Source organism: Vipera ursinii (genome assembly GCF_947247035.1).
Source record: "Vipera ursinii genome assembly, chromosome: 2".
Classification (NCBI taxonomy): domain Eukaryota; kingdom Metazoa; phylum Chordata; class Lepidosauria; order Squamata; family Viperidae; genus Vipera; species Vipera ursinii.
In genome coordinates this window covers 263,631,542-263,648,000 of record NC_139513.1, presented here as the reverse complement: position 1 = coordinate 263,648,000, position 16,459 = coordinate 263,631,542, and the positions used below count along the sequence as shown (strand labels likewise).

At 37.8% G+C, this 16,459-nt stretch overlaps 1 protein-coding gene across 2 annotated transcripts in view; it reads left to right on the top strand.

The window, feature by feature from the left end:
* The first annotated feature begins 12,635 nt into the window (after positions 1–12,635).
* The window catches only part of AP3B1 (adaptor related protein complex 3 subunit beta 1), a 167,582-nt gene continuing 163,758 nt past the window's right edge, over positions 12,636–16,459 (top strand). For both annotated transcript variants that reach the window (XR_014491277.1, XM_083353111.1), the window contains exon 1: positions 12,636–12,888. Coding sequence is in view for 1 of the 2 variants with exons in the window: in XM_083353111.1 (XP_083209237.1) it covers positions 12,752–12,888 (137 nt within the window). In the remaining variant the exon portion in view is untranslated. The remainder of the gene's footprint in view (positions 12,889–16,459) is intronic.

The following is a 16,459-nucleotide window of genomic DNA, read 5'->3' as shown; positions in this document are numbered from 1 at the left end:
AAATAGATCCAGGAAAATACAGACCTATCAGCCTGACCTCAATACTTGGGAAGATTCTGGAAAATATAATCAAACAACAAATCAGGGAACACCTTGATGCAAACAAAGTCATCACTAAAAGCCAATGTGGGTTTGTCAAAAACAGATCATGCCAGACAAATCTTATTACATTCTTTGACCAAGTGACAAATTAGTGGACCAGAGGAATGCTGTGGATATAATTTACTTGGACTTCAGTAAGGCATTTGATAAAGTTGATCACAACCTACTACTTGATAAGATAGGAAAATGTGGGTTAGACAGCATCACCACCAGATGGATTCATAGCTGGCTGACATGCCGTACTCAGTGTGTGGTCCTCAATGGAACTGCATCTACATGCAAGGAAGTGTGTAGTGGGGTGCCCCAGGGCTCTGTTCTGGGCCCAGTGCTCTTCAACATCTTCATCAACGATTTGGATGAGGGGATAGATGGGGAACTTATCAAATTTGCAGATGACACCAAGCTGGCAAGAATAGCCAATACTCCAGAAGATAGGATTAAGATACAGGAGGATCTGGACAGACTTGAACACTGGGTGCTATCTAACAAAATGAAATTCAATGGTGAAAAAAGTAAGCTTCTACATTTAGGCAGGAAAAACCAAATGCACAGGTATGGTATAGGTGGTACCTTGCTCAAAACTGTGAGAGGGATCTCAGAGTCCTAGTGGACAATCACTTAAATATGAGCCAGCAGGGTGCTGCAGCTGCCAAAAAAGCCAACACAGTTCTAGGCTGCATTAACAGAGGGATAGAATCAAGATCACTTGAAGTACTAATACCACTTTACAATGCCTTGGTAAGGCCACACCTGGAATACTGCATCCAGTTTTGGTCACCACGATGTAAAAAAAGATGTTGAAACTCTAGAAAGAGTACAGAGAAGAGCAACAATGATGATTAGGGGACTGGAGGCAAAAACCTATAGGGAACGGTTGCTGGAATTGGGTATGTGTAGTTTAACGAAGAAAAGGGTGAGGCGTGACATGATAGCAGTGTTCCAATATCTCAGGGGCTGCCACAAAGAAGAGGGAGTCAAGCTATTCTCCAGAGCACCTGAGGGCAAGACAAGAAGCAATGGATGGAAACTAGTCAAGGAGAGAAGCAACCTAGAACTGAGGAGAAACTTCCTGACAATTAGAACAACCAGTGGAACAACCTGCCTCCAGAAGTAGTGAATGCTCCAACACTGGAGGTTTTTAAGAAGAGACTGGACAGCCATTTGTCTTAAATTGTATAGGGTTTTTCTGTCTGAGCAGGGGGTGGAACTAGATGACCTCCAAGGTCCCTTCCAAATTATTATTATTATTATTATTATTATTATTATTATTATTATTATTATTATTATTTTAATATATTTGAACTACATCTCAACATAAATGCAATCAGGTCATTTCTAAAATATTAATTCTTGTTAAAAGATGTAATCTAAAGATATATTAAAAATTTGGAGATTTCTTTAGCCCCCCTTTTTAATTGATTAAATAAAATGTACAAGCAAATATATATAGTCCATACACACACAAAGGATTTTGAGGAAAAAATTTAAAAGGCAGAACAAAACAAATCTTTAAAAAGGGGATTTTAGTAATTCTCATCTCCCTCTTTCTCCCCAACACCTTTTTTTCCTAGCCACTAATTGCTACTTAGAGATTTATATTTTTTTTAGTTTGGATATTATTACTCATTTCTGTCTGGATCATTTTTGTTGTGTAGTGAGTTCTTTGGAGGCAGTAAGCGAGACGAGAGGTTGCAAACAGGATCATTGCTTTATTGAGGCAAACAGGAACAGAACTGAATCAGAGGCTTCTGCACAGCTACTTATATGGTTGGCCACTAGGCGGTGGCCAATAGGTTTAAAGGAACCCATTCCCGCCCTAAATCATCCAATGATCTTCTTGGAGACAAGGAGTCTGGCTTCGTCAGTGACCGTTACACAGACACACCAATTGAGCAACCTTAAGCAGCATTCAAACAGACATGTGAAACAGCTCAAGTAAAATCCCAATACATTACAATTTTCATTTTCATTATTATTAAAACAATTTTTTTCTCCTCAAAAATATATTCTAAGTATCTTGACTAGCCCTGCTATGTGATGAGTTTTATATATAAGGGAACCAAAACAGTCCGTTTTCAAAAGTAAGATAAATCCAGAATTCATTCATTTTGGAAAACAAAAATAAAATACCCTGAAAAGACAATGGTGCAGTTTTTCAATAAGTTATATAAGAATAATTACATATAATTTATATGTAATAAATACCCAATCAAGAACATAAAAACATATGAAATTTCTTTATACTAAATGAGAACATTGGTCTATCATGGGTCCAAAATTATTGTGGTTAATTTAACCATGCTTATCCAAGTTTAAATTAACTGTGTTTTATTTGATTTGATTTTCTGGATTTGCACAATAAGCTGAACTATAAACTTTCACATTGGCTAGATATGCATGATACCTGATACTAAAATGTACTTGGCTAGTTGGTTTGTGATTTTGTATCCTCTGTGAATATAGAAACTGGCTGGCAATGCTTGTCCTGAGTTTGAGGCCTGACCTAACCTGAGACCTTTCGTAACAAAAAGCATATGCCTTCCCTATACCTCATGCAATCAGTTTTTCACAATGCTTTCTAAATATCTTACACATTTTCCACCCAGCTTGAACTCATAACCATCAACAGCAAAACACGCAGTTGTATCAGGCCTACAAGCTAGCGATACATTTCACTGAACTGAACCACAAATCTCATCATTCTCAGCAGTTGTCATTAAGTCAGCCAGAGGATTTTGCACTGGAGAGGCTGGGTTATCAATCTGGGACTGTTTTAGCAGGGCTTCATTTTGCCTTGAATAAGTGGTGATTTTGCTATTTGTGCTGCACTAATTGCCTCCTAGGTTACCAGTACTTTGGTAAAGATAAGCATTAGATTACACATCAGTTCATAAACAATTATCTGGGAAATGTTAATAGGGCCCAGTGTGGTAGAAGTGATTAAACAGAGCAAGTATTAGATGGTATTTTGTGTGAAAACAACTACCTCTGGTGCTTATAGTAGGAACTGCAAAAAAAACTGTAATGGCATAATAGCTGTTTCACCACAAAGGAGAAATTGATTATGGTTTTTGCTGTCTAGGAAGAAGACACAGTCTTCAGTGGATTAATTTCTAATAGATATCATGTGGTTTCAGATTAGATCTAAGGCTACTGGTGTTAAATGAAGCAGAAGAATTCTACAAATGTCACTGAATTTATAATAAATAGCTAAACAAAGCTGTACTAACAAATCAGATATAAAATGTGACATTTATAAAATTTACATCAATTCCATGCTCAATTAAAAAAGCCCAAAATCAAGATCTTTGTTGTGTAGCTTCTGCTTGATGCATCTGTAATTGATTCCACAATCAAATTGCTCTTATTGTTGGATTTTTTTAGTTGTTTTAGTAACAGACTGATTGTCAATGCTGCTAACATCGGATATTTTTGCATTGACAACAGATGGAAATGTAGCCATTTTTCCCTTTCGCTTTTAGAGTTAGATGATGCTGGGAGGGAGGGATGCAAATGAGAGTCCAGCTAGACATAACAACACTAAACTTAGCGTGAGAATCAAGGTTACTGAACTCAGAGCTGATAAAGAATTGGTGGGATGGAGAGCTGGAGAGGAAGCCCGCACTTCAAGTTAATTGGGGAATGTGATTTATGACTGTTAATTTGAGGAGGGAATTGTGCTTTGATAGTATGTGCGCCGGGGAGGGGGATTCATTTTTTGGCTTTGATTATGTAAGTGCCGATATTATGCTACTCGAATAAAAGATCCTTTAAAGTAAACAATGCCTCAAAGTTCTTTTGAAGAGTTTCATCTGTTGGAACCATGACACTGATCTGGTATCAGGCTGTTTGCTTATGACTACCTGAGAACTGGCCCTGAAACCATCTCCCCATGCAAATGCCTCATGGAAGAGTACTTCGTTTTCACCATCCCTCAAAAAGCTGCTGATGCCTGCAATAATCTGTGAAAGTAGTCCTGGTACAGTCCTTGGTTAAGTTTTTGATCTGATCATACATAGCGAGTCATAGCATAGAAAACTGTAAAAAAATAATAACTTCCTACAAATTGATGTGAATGTTTGGGAACATCAAGCTCTCACAGTTGAATGTTACAGAGTTACTGCATTGAGGCAAACTGCAGGCAGAGTCTGCGACAAAAGAGCCTGATTAATTTTCTGCTAGAAATTACCATCTGTGTATCTAGTGTTGTTTCCAAAATAGATCTTTCAAATTCCTCATCCTTGATCTGCCAAGAAAATAATTTATTGGCCTTTTCACCTCGTTCATATACAAGCGCACTTGAGTGTAGCAAATGCTTACAGATCTGATTCTCAGACAATTTGTTACATTCCACCCAGAAACCATTTTATAAATTATCAGATATTAGAGAAGATTTTACACTAGGGCAAATAAGTTAAGTGTTTCACTCTTAGCAAAATGTTATCAATTCCTGGGCTGTCTCTTTTCTATTCCCATTTCCTCTTCATTACTAGCCAGCAGTACATTTCTCCAGTTTACTGCAGAGAGCCATAGCGGCTGCTCTAAATTCACAATGGAGCATTGTGATTGTATGTTTCAGATAGTTGATGAGATTAATTTTACCACACAGGCACATCTGGTGATCAGCCAACTTCCCTTGAGGATGACATTATTCCACAGATTGTTGATGAGTGACATCACCTAGCAGTCATAATGTTTATACTCCATTAATTATAATATTTAGGTTATTATTGCTTGCAGTTGTTATCACCTCCCAAATGCGCTGAACATTTTTTTAGACCTCATTGCTCTTAGTTCATCAAATTTGCTTGTGAATAAAGTGATATTCCTCACATTAAACCACAAGTTCATCTGAGCTTGCATCTTTCTTTTCAAATCATGCCCAGAACATTGCTTCTGAAAAGTTGATGGAAAATATGGTAGTTGATTAAATGGTTATAAGTTGTAAATGGACTCCTTTGTTATTTATGATGCTGCACATTTTTTACCCATTCGGTTACCATCAGCAGAACAGCTCTTTTAGGGGAACATTCTGAGGTTCTTACATTTCAGAGGAATAGTTTGCGAGAATGCTTATAAAATCTTATGGCTTACTTCTATGGATATTTATTGAGTACAGAAGTGATCTGTGATAATCTCATTCTCTATCAACATATTTAGAAGTATGGTTGACTTTGATGATATTTACTTCCAAATGTCAGTGGAAGAGTGTGACTCTAGATTTGGGAAAATATCTTTTTGTTTGTCCTCAATAGGGGAGGAAGGGTTGAAGAGAAAATTTAACATCCAATGGATTTGCCTCTATAGTTTGATACTCATACATCTCCTTCCATTGTTTTTAAAATTATCTTTTATTAAGCATTTCTGAACTATCATAATCATGCAGTACACTGCTTTATGAAATAAAGATAAAAAGGGAGTAAGAATCAACATTAAATAAAATTTAGCATCATGAAGGAGCACATCTTCCTGAGTGTTAGGAGACTGAGCAGAAACACGAATGTCTAAGTTCCTACAAATGTTGCTGAGAGAAAATCAACTTTTAATATAAACATCTTTCAGTATTATATGACAGAGTACATGAAACAAAGGTGTACTTTGTCATTTGTAATTAATAAGTTGTTAACAGAGTGAACATGACTGCAGACTTGTTTTCTTGGTACACCTATATTATAAAGGCTACATTTAGCTTCTCACTATGGTGGGAAGTGAGATGGCAGAGCTCAAAATAATATTTTAACAAATACACTTTAAATGGGCTTCGTTTTTATGGCCGCATTTCTAACTGTGATTCAGATGAAGCTATCTCTTCCTTCTAATTGTGACAATAAGATGATGCCTTTTATTTTTGGTTATGTAATTTGACATAGTATATCCCAGGATTCACTCCTCTGACCCCTACCTGTTTAATATCTATATAAGCCTTTTGGTAGAAATTGTCTGGCAGTTTGAGGTGAGATATCATTGACAAGCCGATGATGTTGTATAGCTCCTTCTTAGGCCAAAAGTGACAAGTGGCAGAAATCCTGAATTATCTGTCTGTGGTTGGATGGGAGAAAGAGGCTCAGATTCCACCCAAGTGAGACTAGCTATTTATTCAGACACCTATTCATTCATTCATATTCATTTATTTGTTCATTCATTCATTTGACTTATATAGCCACAACTAAGCATGGCTCACAAGATAATAAAACAGCAAAAACAAATAAACTGCAAACAAACAAAATAAAAACTCAGGCAACCTTTCTCCATGTATCAATATACTATTTTACTAGGTTATGGTCTCAATGCATCCCAATGTTTGTGGGGGAAAAAATAAACTCTTTGGGGTCTTCCAGAATTCAAGAAATATGGGGGTCTGGGATTTCTGGGGGAAGGGTGTTCACAGGACAGGGGCAGCTACAGATAAGGTACACTTCCTAAGTCCTGTTAGATGACAGCTGGTGATGACCTATAAAGCCCTAAATGGCATGGGCCCGGATTATCTGAGGGAGCACCTGCTGCCAGCGTCAATTTCCCATCGTCCTGTGCGCTCCCACAGGGAGGTCCTCCTCAGGGTACCGCCAGTCAAGGATTGCCGGCGGGTGATCCCCAGGGGGAGGGCGTTCTCTGTGGGCGTGCCTACCCTATGGAATCAACTGCCAACGGAACTTCGGACTGCCCCCGACCTTCGTTTGTTTTGCCGGGACCTAAAAACCTGGCTCTTTGAGCTATCTGGCCTGGACTGAGGGGTTTTAATGATTTTAAATTATGATGTTGACTTTTTGGGGATATACTTAATTTAATTTTATTTTAATTTTATATTGTATTGTTTTTAAATTCTGCCCTGTAAACCGCCCTGAGTCCTTCGGGAATAGGGCGGTATATAAACCGAATTAATAATAATAATGAGAAGGGATCTGAAGTGCACTCACCCTTGAAGGACCTTGAAGAATAGGCAGGTAGATAACCTAAGGAAGAGGTGCTCCTGTACGTTACCTGGTCCTGTGCCATTTAGGGTTTCAGAGAGAATAACCAACACCTTGACTCCCCCGCCCGCAAAAAACCCCTAAAAAACAAAAACTGTTTTCAAAAGATACCTCTGCTTTTGCTGCTGTTGTAAAGATAGTTTTCTTTTCTTTTTTCTTGTCCACTCCCATCCTTGTAGGTAGAAACAGATTAGAAACTAATTTTTGTTTTATATTTAGAGCTGGGTGAGAGGAACCACCATTTTAACTGTGAATTTTAAGTAAAACCTGCCCATTATTGACAAATGTCTTCAGTATATAAACATCATTATGAAACAGTTTTTGAACAACAGATATCCTGATTGTCACATTTTACCTAATTTTTAAATTGTCTTCACACTCCATTATAAACAGTTCTAGAGAACGTAAAAACTTGTAAACTGTTTAATAACATTTGTGCTATCTTACTAAAGGTATCATCGGATAGTTAAGTTTTTTGCCTTTCTAATGTAATTTTGTAGTTCATAACATCAACCACAAGAGGACACCAAACAAGTATGCAGTAAGTGGAACTAATACTATACAATACATTGTCCTCTTAATACAGTAAAAATAAGAAATCCAGGAAAGATTAAAATAAATAAGATTTGCAAGTTGTGACTTCAGCAGCTCACATACAGTACAATTTCATAAAAATTTTTTTAAAAAAAATCCATGTAAAAATAATAATGTAAAATCAGCTAAAACTTAGTTTACAAGTTCCTGCTTCATTTGGGAATCCTCTCTCCAAGTGCATTGCTTGGCTTCAGTTGCTCTGTTCCATGCTACATGTACAGCACCTCCAGGCTATAAACACACAACACAAACACAGCCACTCTGTGCCTGACAAATCTGCCAGGCACATTTATCCAAGAGCCTTTTTTAAAAAAAATCCATTTATATCCCGCCCTTCTCCGAAGACTCAGGGCGGCTTACAAGCTTAGCAGTAGCAGTAGCCTTCATTCTATGTATATGCCTGCTTATTAGGGCTTTCACACACACCCCCAAGCGGCATTATTACAAAGTCAGCTTAATTGCCCCCAACAATCTGGGTCCTCATTTTACCTACCTCGGAAGGATGGAAGGCTGAGTCAACCTTGAGCCTGGTGGGATGCAAACCTGCACTAATTGATATCTATGTGATGTGCAGTTGCAAACAGTGAAATGTTAACCACACAGCACAGTTGCAATCATAGGAGCTTATCCTACCATACAACCACCACCTTATTTTTCAGTGAGTTCCAAAAAGAATATTGAGCATTTCCCAGAGAAAAAGCGGGCTGTTTTTGCTCTCTGCTGAGGACTGTTTTGGGATGATAAAATTCACAATTATGCACGTACAAAGCGATCACTGGGAAAGAGGCTTATCCCTCTCCTAGGTATTCTGTACCATAAGTTCCTAATCTAGCAGCAAGAAAAAGAAAAAAAGAAACAGCTTTATATCTCTTCCTTTCAGTGATCCTATTCTAATTTGCTGGATCTTGACTGCGAATGGTTGCAGAAACCGATCTTAAAGTAGGTTCTTGGAAAGGGGAAATCTCATCCCCCTGACACTACATTAACTATGCATTCAGTTGAGTACAATTATTACTGTAATGAATTAGACATACTCTTTGCTGAAGCTGCTCTCTATAATTACTTAAATTATTATTTTTTTTAAAAAGCACGACAATTGCTGCTTCTGGCTAAAAAGATACCCGACTGTTACTCTTCTGGAAATGTTTCCTTTTGCTGTATATGGTTTTGAAAAATAAAAGGAGATATGATTGACAGCACCAGCCATTTTCACACCCATTTATTCATGGAAGATGGGAAGCAAGCTGTCCATATTAGACATTCACTCCTGGTCAAACTATTTGGATTTCCATTTTCACGTCCCTGGGAAAAATGTCGCATGAAATAAAAGTAGTGTTCTCTTATCATTGAATTGGGGACCACACAGTGCAAGCCTTCTGAAGAGTCTATATGTATCTTGCAACATCACATAGAATGAATTATGTTTAGGAAACAAACAAAAGTTATCTTCTTTATTTACTATCTACTAATTCAATATAATATTTACTAATTCATATAATAATTATATGACTCTCCATCTTGCAATAATGACTTTGGTGGCTAGCAAATTACAAACTAAAAAGCATAAAAAAACCCAACTGAGGATATTGATCAACAATAAATTAACACTTTGCGGGTTCAATTAAGCTCTCGAATTTCCATGCTGGGGAAAATATTGAGTGTTTTAAAGCTTTTAAAAAACCAGCAAGATCATATCCAAGCTAATCTTGGGAGAACATGAGGTTCCAGAGGATCAGTGCTATGGACAGAAAAGGCCTACTTCTTGGATCCTGCCAGGTGACACTCTTGGGTACAGAAGATAGAGAGCATGTCCTTCCAGTTGGACCTAATGGGACAGACCGAGGCTTAGCTCGTCACGTCCAGAGGGGACATGAGTTGGGTTCCATATGCAGGTCCTAAATAATGATCTGCTCCTATAGCAAAGGAAATAAATATCTCTTTTTTACTTTAGTTTCCACACTTTGACAAGGTCAGCTCTGGACAATGTGAAGGGAAAAGATTAGTACAGAAACAGGGCCAGGCAGATAAATAGAAAGGAATGGCCTGCCTGAAACTCCTCATTTTCTTGCTATTGGCTTGGAGGATCTAAACATAACATGGCATTTTCACTAGCTTGATTTTCAATGGGAAATCTCCAAGATGCCTAGTCAAATCTAGGTTTGTTATAAACTTCCTTGGGCCCATGCACTCAGTTTAACAATGCCCTCACACCTCTAGGTCACTCAGAGTACTTTGATGCTTGCTAGAAGGATAATTTGTGTGTCATAGGAGGCTGAGTTACAACAACAGCTGGGGAGTTTACCTTTGCTATTGAATCATACATTTGGGGGTTGCAACCATTTGGGTCAAACAAAATGCTAAACTATAATGTAGTTTTGCCAAGAATACTATAAGCATTTATCCTTTGTGATTTGTAAACTATGGTTAACAGATCAACCTGTTTTTATGTGAATCCAGCCAATTTGTTAACAAAGATTAAACAAGCTTATAAAGACTATCTATAACATGTGAAATAGATGTCCCATACCCAGCTATAAAAATAAAAAACTATTTTTAACATTTGATTTTAAAGTCTTTAACTTAACACATATTCAAGAGAATATGGATGAAGATCAGGAAAAATCCTTTCTATGTTGAAATCAATACACGAAACCATTCTTTCAGCTTGTGACAAAATAAGATGCAACGTAAAGGAACAAGATGCCAGCTTAGATATACAAGCCCAGAACTTGACTACAACCAAAGAACTAACAATGCAGAAAATAACAGGAGAAGTGGAACAACTAAATACTAAGAGGATCCAACTGACCAACAGATCCAGCCAATGGAAAAATCAGAAAAGGGAGTGACAACATTGAAACTGGAAAAGACTTTTTACATAAATCAGAAGAAATTTGAGGAAAAGGAAGAAGAACAGACTGAATGGAAGATAAGCCTATCAGGACAATTGTGGAAATTAAAGTAATAGGGAGGCAATCTAATGAATGCAAATGGGCTAGTTCTTCCAAAAAAACTCTAACCAAATGGTCTTTCTTATTTCAAATATAATAATAGAGGGAGAATTCTTTGAGGATTCAAAAGTATTGACATGGAAGGTTAGTTGGCAAAGGAAGAAAGCCAGAATAAGGCTGAAAGAAATAATAATAATAATAATAATAATAATAATAATAATAATAATAATAAGAAGAAGAAGAAGTTGGAGGGGACCTTGGAGGTCATCTAGTCCAACCCCCTGCTAAGGCAGGAAACCCTATTTATTAGATTTATTAGAGGGGATTTCATATTACTGATTAGAGGGTTGAATATAGTGGAAAATAGATAATTTTTAGAAAATTTAGATAATTTTTAGAAAATAAAGTAACACTATAAATGAATAGGTAAGATGTGTAATAAGACTAATAGACTTTTGGTTTAATATGGTGGAAAATAGATAACTTTTAGAAAATAAAATAAGATTATATGCAAATAGATGTATATTTAGATTAGATTTTGTTATGAAAAGGGAAAAAGGTAGAAGTTGAGACAAGGGAAACTTTGGTCACCTAAAGCTTGGAAATTATAAATACCAAATGTTAATTTGAATTTTGGTGGGAAACTAAAGCTTGGGAAAAAAGCAGTAATAGGACATTGACTGTATATAAGCATTGAATGTAAACACAATTAAGATATGTATAAGGTAAAAATTATTGATAAATGTAACAAAGATGGTTTTATTTAGTTGATAATAAAAACTATATTAGCCTAATATGAGATAGTAGATATTAAGGGAAAAAGATATTTCTTATCTGATGTTGTAACTTGAGATTTGTGCTAAAGATTTATGTACGTTTTTGAATTATTGATTACCCAGTCACCACATTGCTTTTTAAATGTTTAATTGTAAAATTAGAAAACTAATACAATATTATAAAAAAAAATTGGGGCACTTTAAAATGGCATATATTTATGATGGTTGTAGTGTTCCAAGGTCACATGATCACCAGTTGTGACCTCCCAGTCTGTTTCCAATAAGCAAAGTCAACTAGAAAAATTGGACCACTTGATTCATTTAACTGCAGTGATTCAGTTAACAATCACTGCAAAAAAGTCATAAAATCTGGCACGACTCACTTATTCCACTTAGCAATGGAAATCATTTCTTATTTTTCTCCATCACTTGCTTGCCTTCCCATCTGTGCCCCCAAGCATTAAATGACAAGTGATATATTTTTGTTGGGAAGTCAGGAATTCCATATGTGAATTACTCAAAGATTCTTAGGTGGCTATTAATTACGTCCCATCTTAGTACAGAGATATTGCTTTTCTATTGCTAGCGTTGTATTTGCAGTGCATACTCATGATCATGGTCACCAAGTGAAACTTTTGCTTTGGCACAACATACTAAACCAGAGGTCTTCAAACTTGGCCCTTTTATGACTTGTGGACTTCAACTCCCAGAATTCCTCAGCCAGCCATGCTGGCTGAGGAATTCTGGGAGTTGAAGTCCACAAGTCATAAAAGGGCCAAGTTTGAAGACCTCTGTACTAAACTATCAATTAACCACACGGTCTGAATTGGAATAGGAAGCTAAAATGTAATTGGTCAGTTGTTTGGCTGCGTCGTGCAAAAATTGCTTAACTTGTCACGCCCTCATTAAGTTCAAAGACTGACCGAACTCTGAAGGTGGGAATCGGAGCACATTCCTCCATACCTAGCAACCTCTAAAAGACTAGCGTAGCTCTCTTTTGTATACGTGGCAAGCGAGTATCTGAAAGCCAGCGAGCGTCTCGTGACCGGGACAAGGCGGAGGAGAGGCTCCACGGCGGAGATGTCCTCGTGACGAGGGGCGTGTCTTCCGGGAAGCGCGGAGACCGGGAGAAGCTTTGTGTTCCCTTGGCAACGACGGCGCTAGGCCGCTCTCCCCCCAAAAGTCTGTCGGGCCACCGGTCCCCGCCCCTCTCGGCGATCACGTGACACGGCTCTGGCTGCCGTTGGCCGACAGCTTCCGGGAAGAGCCGGATCGCCAAGGAGCTGCGGGAGGGCGGGCTAAACGGGCTCCAGGTGGGCGCTTTTCAAGCCGTCGCGGTGGGGAAAAGGTACGGTGGGGGATGATGTTGACCAACAACGTCGGTTACAACGAGCAGGCCGGGGATGCTCAAGCTGAAGCGGCCCAGGAGGCGGCGCCCACCACAGCCTCCACCGCTTCTCCGGCGGCCTTCGGGCTCTTCAGCAGCGATGGCAAGAAGTAAGTATAAAGGGCGGCCGCGGCGGCGGAGGTGAGGAGTCTTGGTAGCGGTCTAGAGGCTGGGGCGGGCTGTCCTCCTCGCAGCCTTCTCCGCCGCTGGCGACGGGGAGTGCAGGCGCCGCGTTCTCTGAAAAGAGGAGAAGCGGAATAAGCGCTGCTCGCTCTTCCCTCTTCGCCACTTTTCAGCGGGCTGATGAGCTTTCTGCCAGACCAGGGGTCGGCAACCTCGGCTCTTTTATGACTCGTGGACTTCAACTCCCAGAATTCCTGAGCCAGCATAGCTGGCTCAGGAATTCTGGGAGTTGAAGTCCACGAGTCATAAAAGAGCCGAGGTTGCCGACCCCTGGTATAGTCACATCAACCTAAAACATTTAATCTTATTATATTCTTTTTTTTTTCCTAAAGTAACTACATGAATCAGTAAATACAACAAAGTACCTCTTCCTTTTTCTTCAGTGTTGCTTCTAATTCTTGTATTGTCTGATTTAATTCTGTTTTATGAGTTTGGACCGCATTTGCCTGACTACTCACACACTCCAGCTCAGTCACCTGTAAAAATAATACATATAACAATAATTCAGTCATTAGAAGACTATATGAAAAAAAATTCTTCCTTCTGAAATATCTAGATCAAAGCATCAATGCCTACTGGATAAAGAGAGGAGGGAAATTACTGAGCATAGGCTGGCTCAGGAATTCTGGGAGTTGAAGTCCACGAGTCATAAAAGAGCCGAGGTTGCCTACCCCTGGTCTAGTCACATCAACCTAAAACATTTAATCTTATTATATTCTTATTTTTTTCCCTAAAGTAACTACATGAATCAGTAAATACAACAAAGTACCTCTTCCTTTTTCTTCAGTGTTGCTTCTAATTCTTGTATTGTCTGATTTAATTCTGTTTTATGAGTTTGGACCGCATTTGCCTGACTACTCACACACTCCAGCTCAGTCACCTGTAAAAATAATACATATAACAATAATTCAGTCATTAGAAGACTATATGAAAAAAAATTCTTCCTTCTGAAATATCTAGATCAAAGCATCAATGCCTACTGGATAAAGAGAGGAGGGAAATTACTGAGCATAGGCTGGCTCAGGAATTCTGGGAGTTGAAGTCCACGAGTCATAAAAGAGCCGAGGTTGCCGACCCCTGGTATAGTCACATCAACCTAAAACATTTAATCTTATTATATTCTTATTTTTTCCCTAAAGTAACTACATGAATCAGTAAATACAACAAAGTACCTCTTCCTTTTTCTTCAGTGTTGCTTCTAATTCTTGTATTGTCTGATTTAATTCTGTTTTATGAGTTTGGACCGCATTTGCCTGACTACTCACACACTCCAGCTCAGTCACCTGTAAAAATAATACATATAACAATAATTCAGTAATTAGAAGACTATATGAAAAAAATTCTTCCTTCTGAAATATCTAGATCAAAGCATCAATGCCTACTGGATAAAGAGAGGAGGGAAATTACTGAGCATAGCTGGCTCAGGAATTCTGGGAGTTGAAGTCCACGAGTCATAAAAGAGCCGAGGTTGCCGACCCCTGTGCCAGACGGTCTTCTGCGCGCTTCCACTTTCTCCAAAATGGAAGTTTCTCTGTGACTCCCATCTGATAGGTCGCTAAGCGGAAAAGTGCCAGACGTTGGGTGACACTTCACTTGAATTTAGTAATAGTTTTCTCTCGTGTTTTGTGCTTCGTTAACCCAACACACCTCTACCGGTGATTATTTTTTTTTTTTAACTTGTCTTGAATGTTTGAATAGGAGGAAAAGTTGATTATGAATGATCTTGCCCTGCTAACAGGGAAATAGTTTTTTTTTTCAGTAAATGCGGCTCGATCGTCCACATGATCCTGAATTGAATGAGCTGTCCACGTGCTTCTTTATTTTTCTGCCCCATTTAAAAGGAGGCTTTTTAAAAAAGTTCAGAGAGAAATAGACTAAGCTAGTTGCTTAACGTCACTTTTCATTGATTTGATAGTCATAAAGTTAGTAAGATTTTCTTTAAAAATGCATGTGCATTTTGGAGAATTTGAAAGATTTACAATCAGAAAAATGGACTTTTTGAACTTTTTATTACAGTACTGATCCTCCCGTCTGGCATATGCTAATATGTTTTATTTTTAGCATTTCAGTTTTGACACAGGCATATAGTGTTCTCTTGTTTTTTACTTATTTAAAGGGGTGAAATTCTTTTCTTACAAATAATCATCGTATGAAGATTTCATTGTTGTTGTTGTTAGTTGCAAAGTCATGTCCGACCCATCGCAACCCTATGGACAACGTTCCTCCAGGCCTTCCTGTCCTCTACCATCTTCTGGAGTCCATTTAAGCTCACGCCTACTGCTTCAGTGACTCCATCCAGCCACCTCATTCTCTGTCGTCCCCTTCTTCTCTTAACCCTCAACCTTTCCCATCATTAGGCTCTTCTCCAGTGAGTCCTTACTTCTCATTAGGTGGCCAAAGTATTTGAGTTTCAAGAAGATTTCATTATATTCTCTCTATTATATAGTTCTCATCCTCTCTTCTAAAGACTATAGTTTATTAAAATCTGATCTCTGGTAATTCTGCTCTTAACTTTGCAGAGTTGTAGAGTAGTTTCCCAAAGTAACCCTAAAATGGATTTTGTTGTGTTGATTACCTTACATACAGTTTTAATATTGCTTACATACATATGTTTGGGTAATTTGTAATCTCAATTTATTGAAAAATTTATTTAATTATTTTTAGTATAAAGGTTTTAGTTGTGACAGTGAATTAAACCATAACATTTAGTTCATAATCTGGTATATATCAGATATTTTCATAATTAATGTAAAATATACTACTTTAAGATAGGGTGTATTTCATAGCCTTCCCTATAAATGGACTTGTTTTTTTATGATCAACTCAGTGGTTTCCAGTTTGATTCTATGCATGATTCTTAGGGTTAAAAAAAGCCTTTTTATTATAATAAGGTATTTATCAGCATGCACAGTTAAATGTTGAAAATTACCAACTTTTAGCTCTAATATTTGTTTAATATGCTATTCTTTGCCCAAATTTATTCTATTATTCAATGAAACATCTTTTGTAATAATCTATTATATCAGTTTATGGAAAGAATTTTATATGTACACAAACTGTGTATGTGTACAGTATTAAAATCTATAAATAATATATTCTGTACTACTTCATCTTCTATATCCCTCTTCTATCCAAAGCAGAGGTATGTTGTGGTATAGCGTAGAAGCATGGATGTTATATATTTTCTACTGAATATGAAGAGTACTACTTATGTGATATATTGGTTTTTTTCCTCAGACCAACGTTGGTTAGTTACTTTGGCAGAACTAGGAGGAATGGAATGGAGAAGTGAATAGAATAAATTAGAAGAGAAGAATAGAGCTGGAACTGACCTTGGAGGTCTTCCAGTCCAGCCCCCTGTTCAAGCAGGAGAACCTATACCATCTCAGACAAGTAACTGTCTGGCCTATTTTTAAAAATCTCCAGTGATGGAGCAAGCTATTCCGCTGGTTAATTGTCCTCACTGTCAGGAGGTTTCTCCTTAATTCCAGGTTGCTT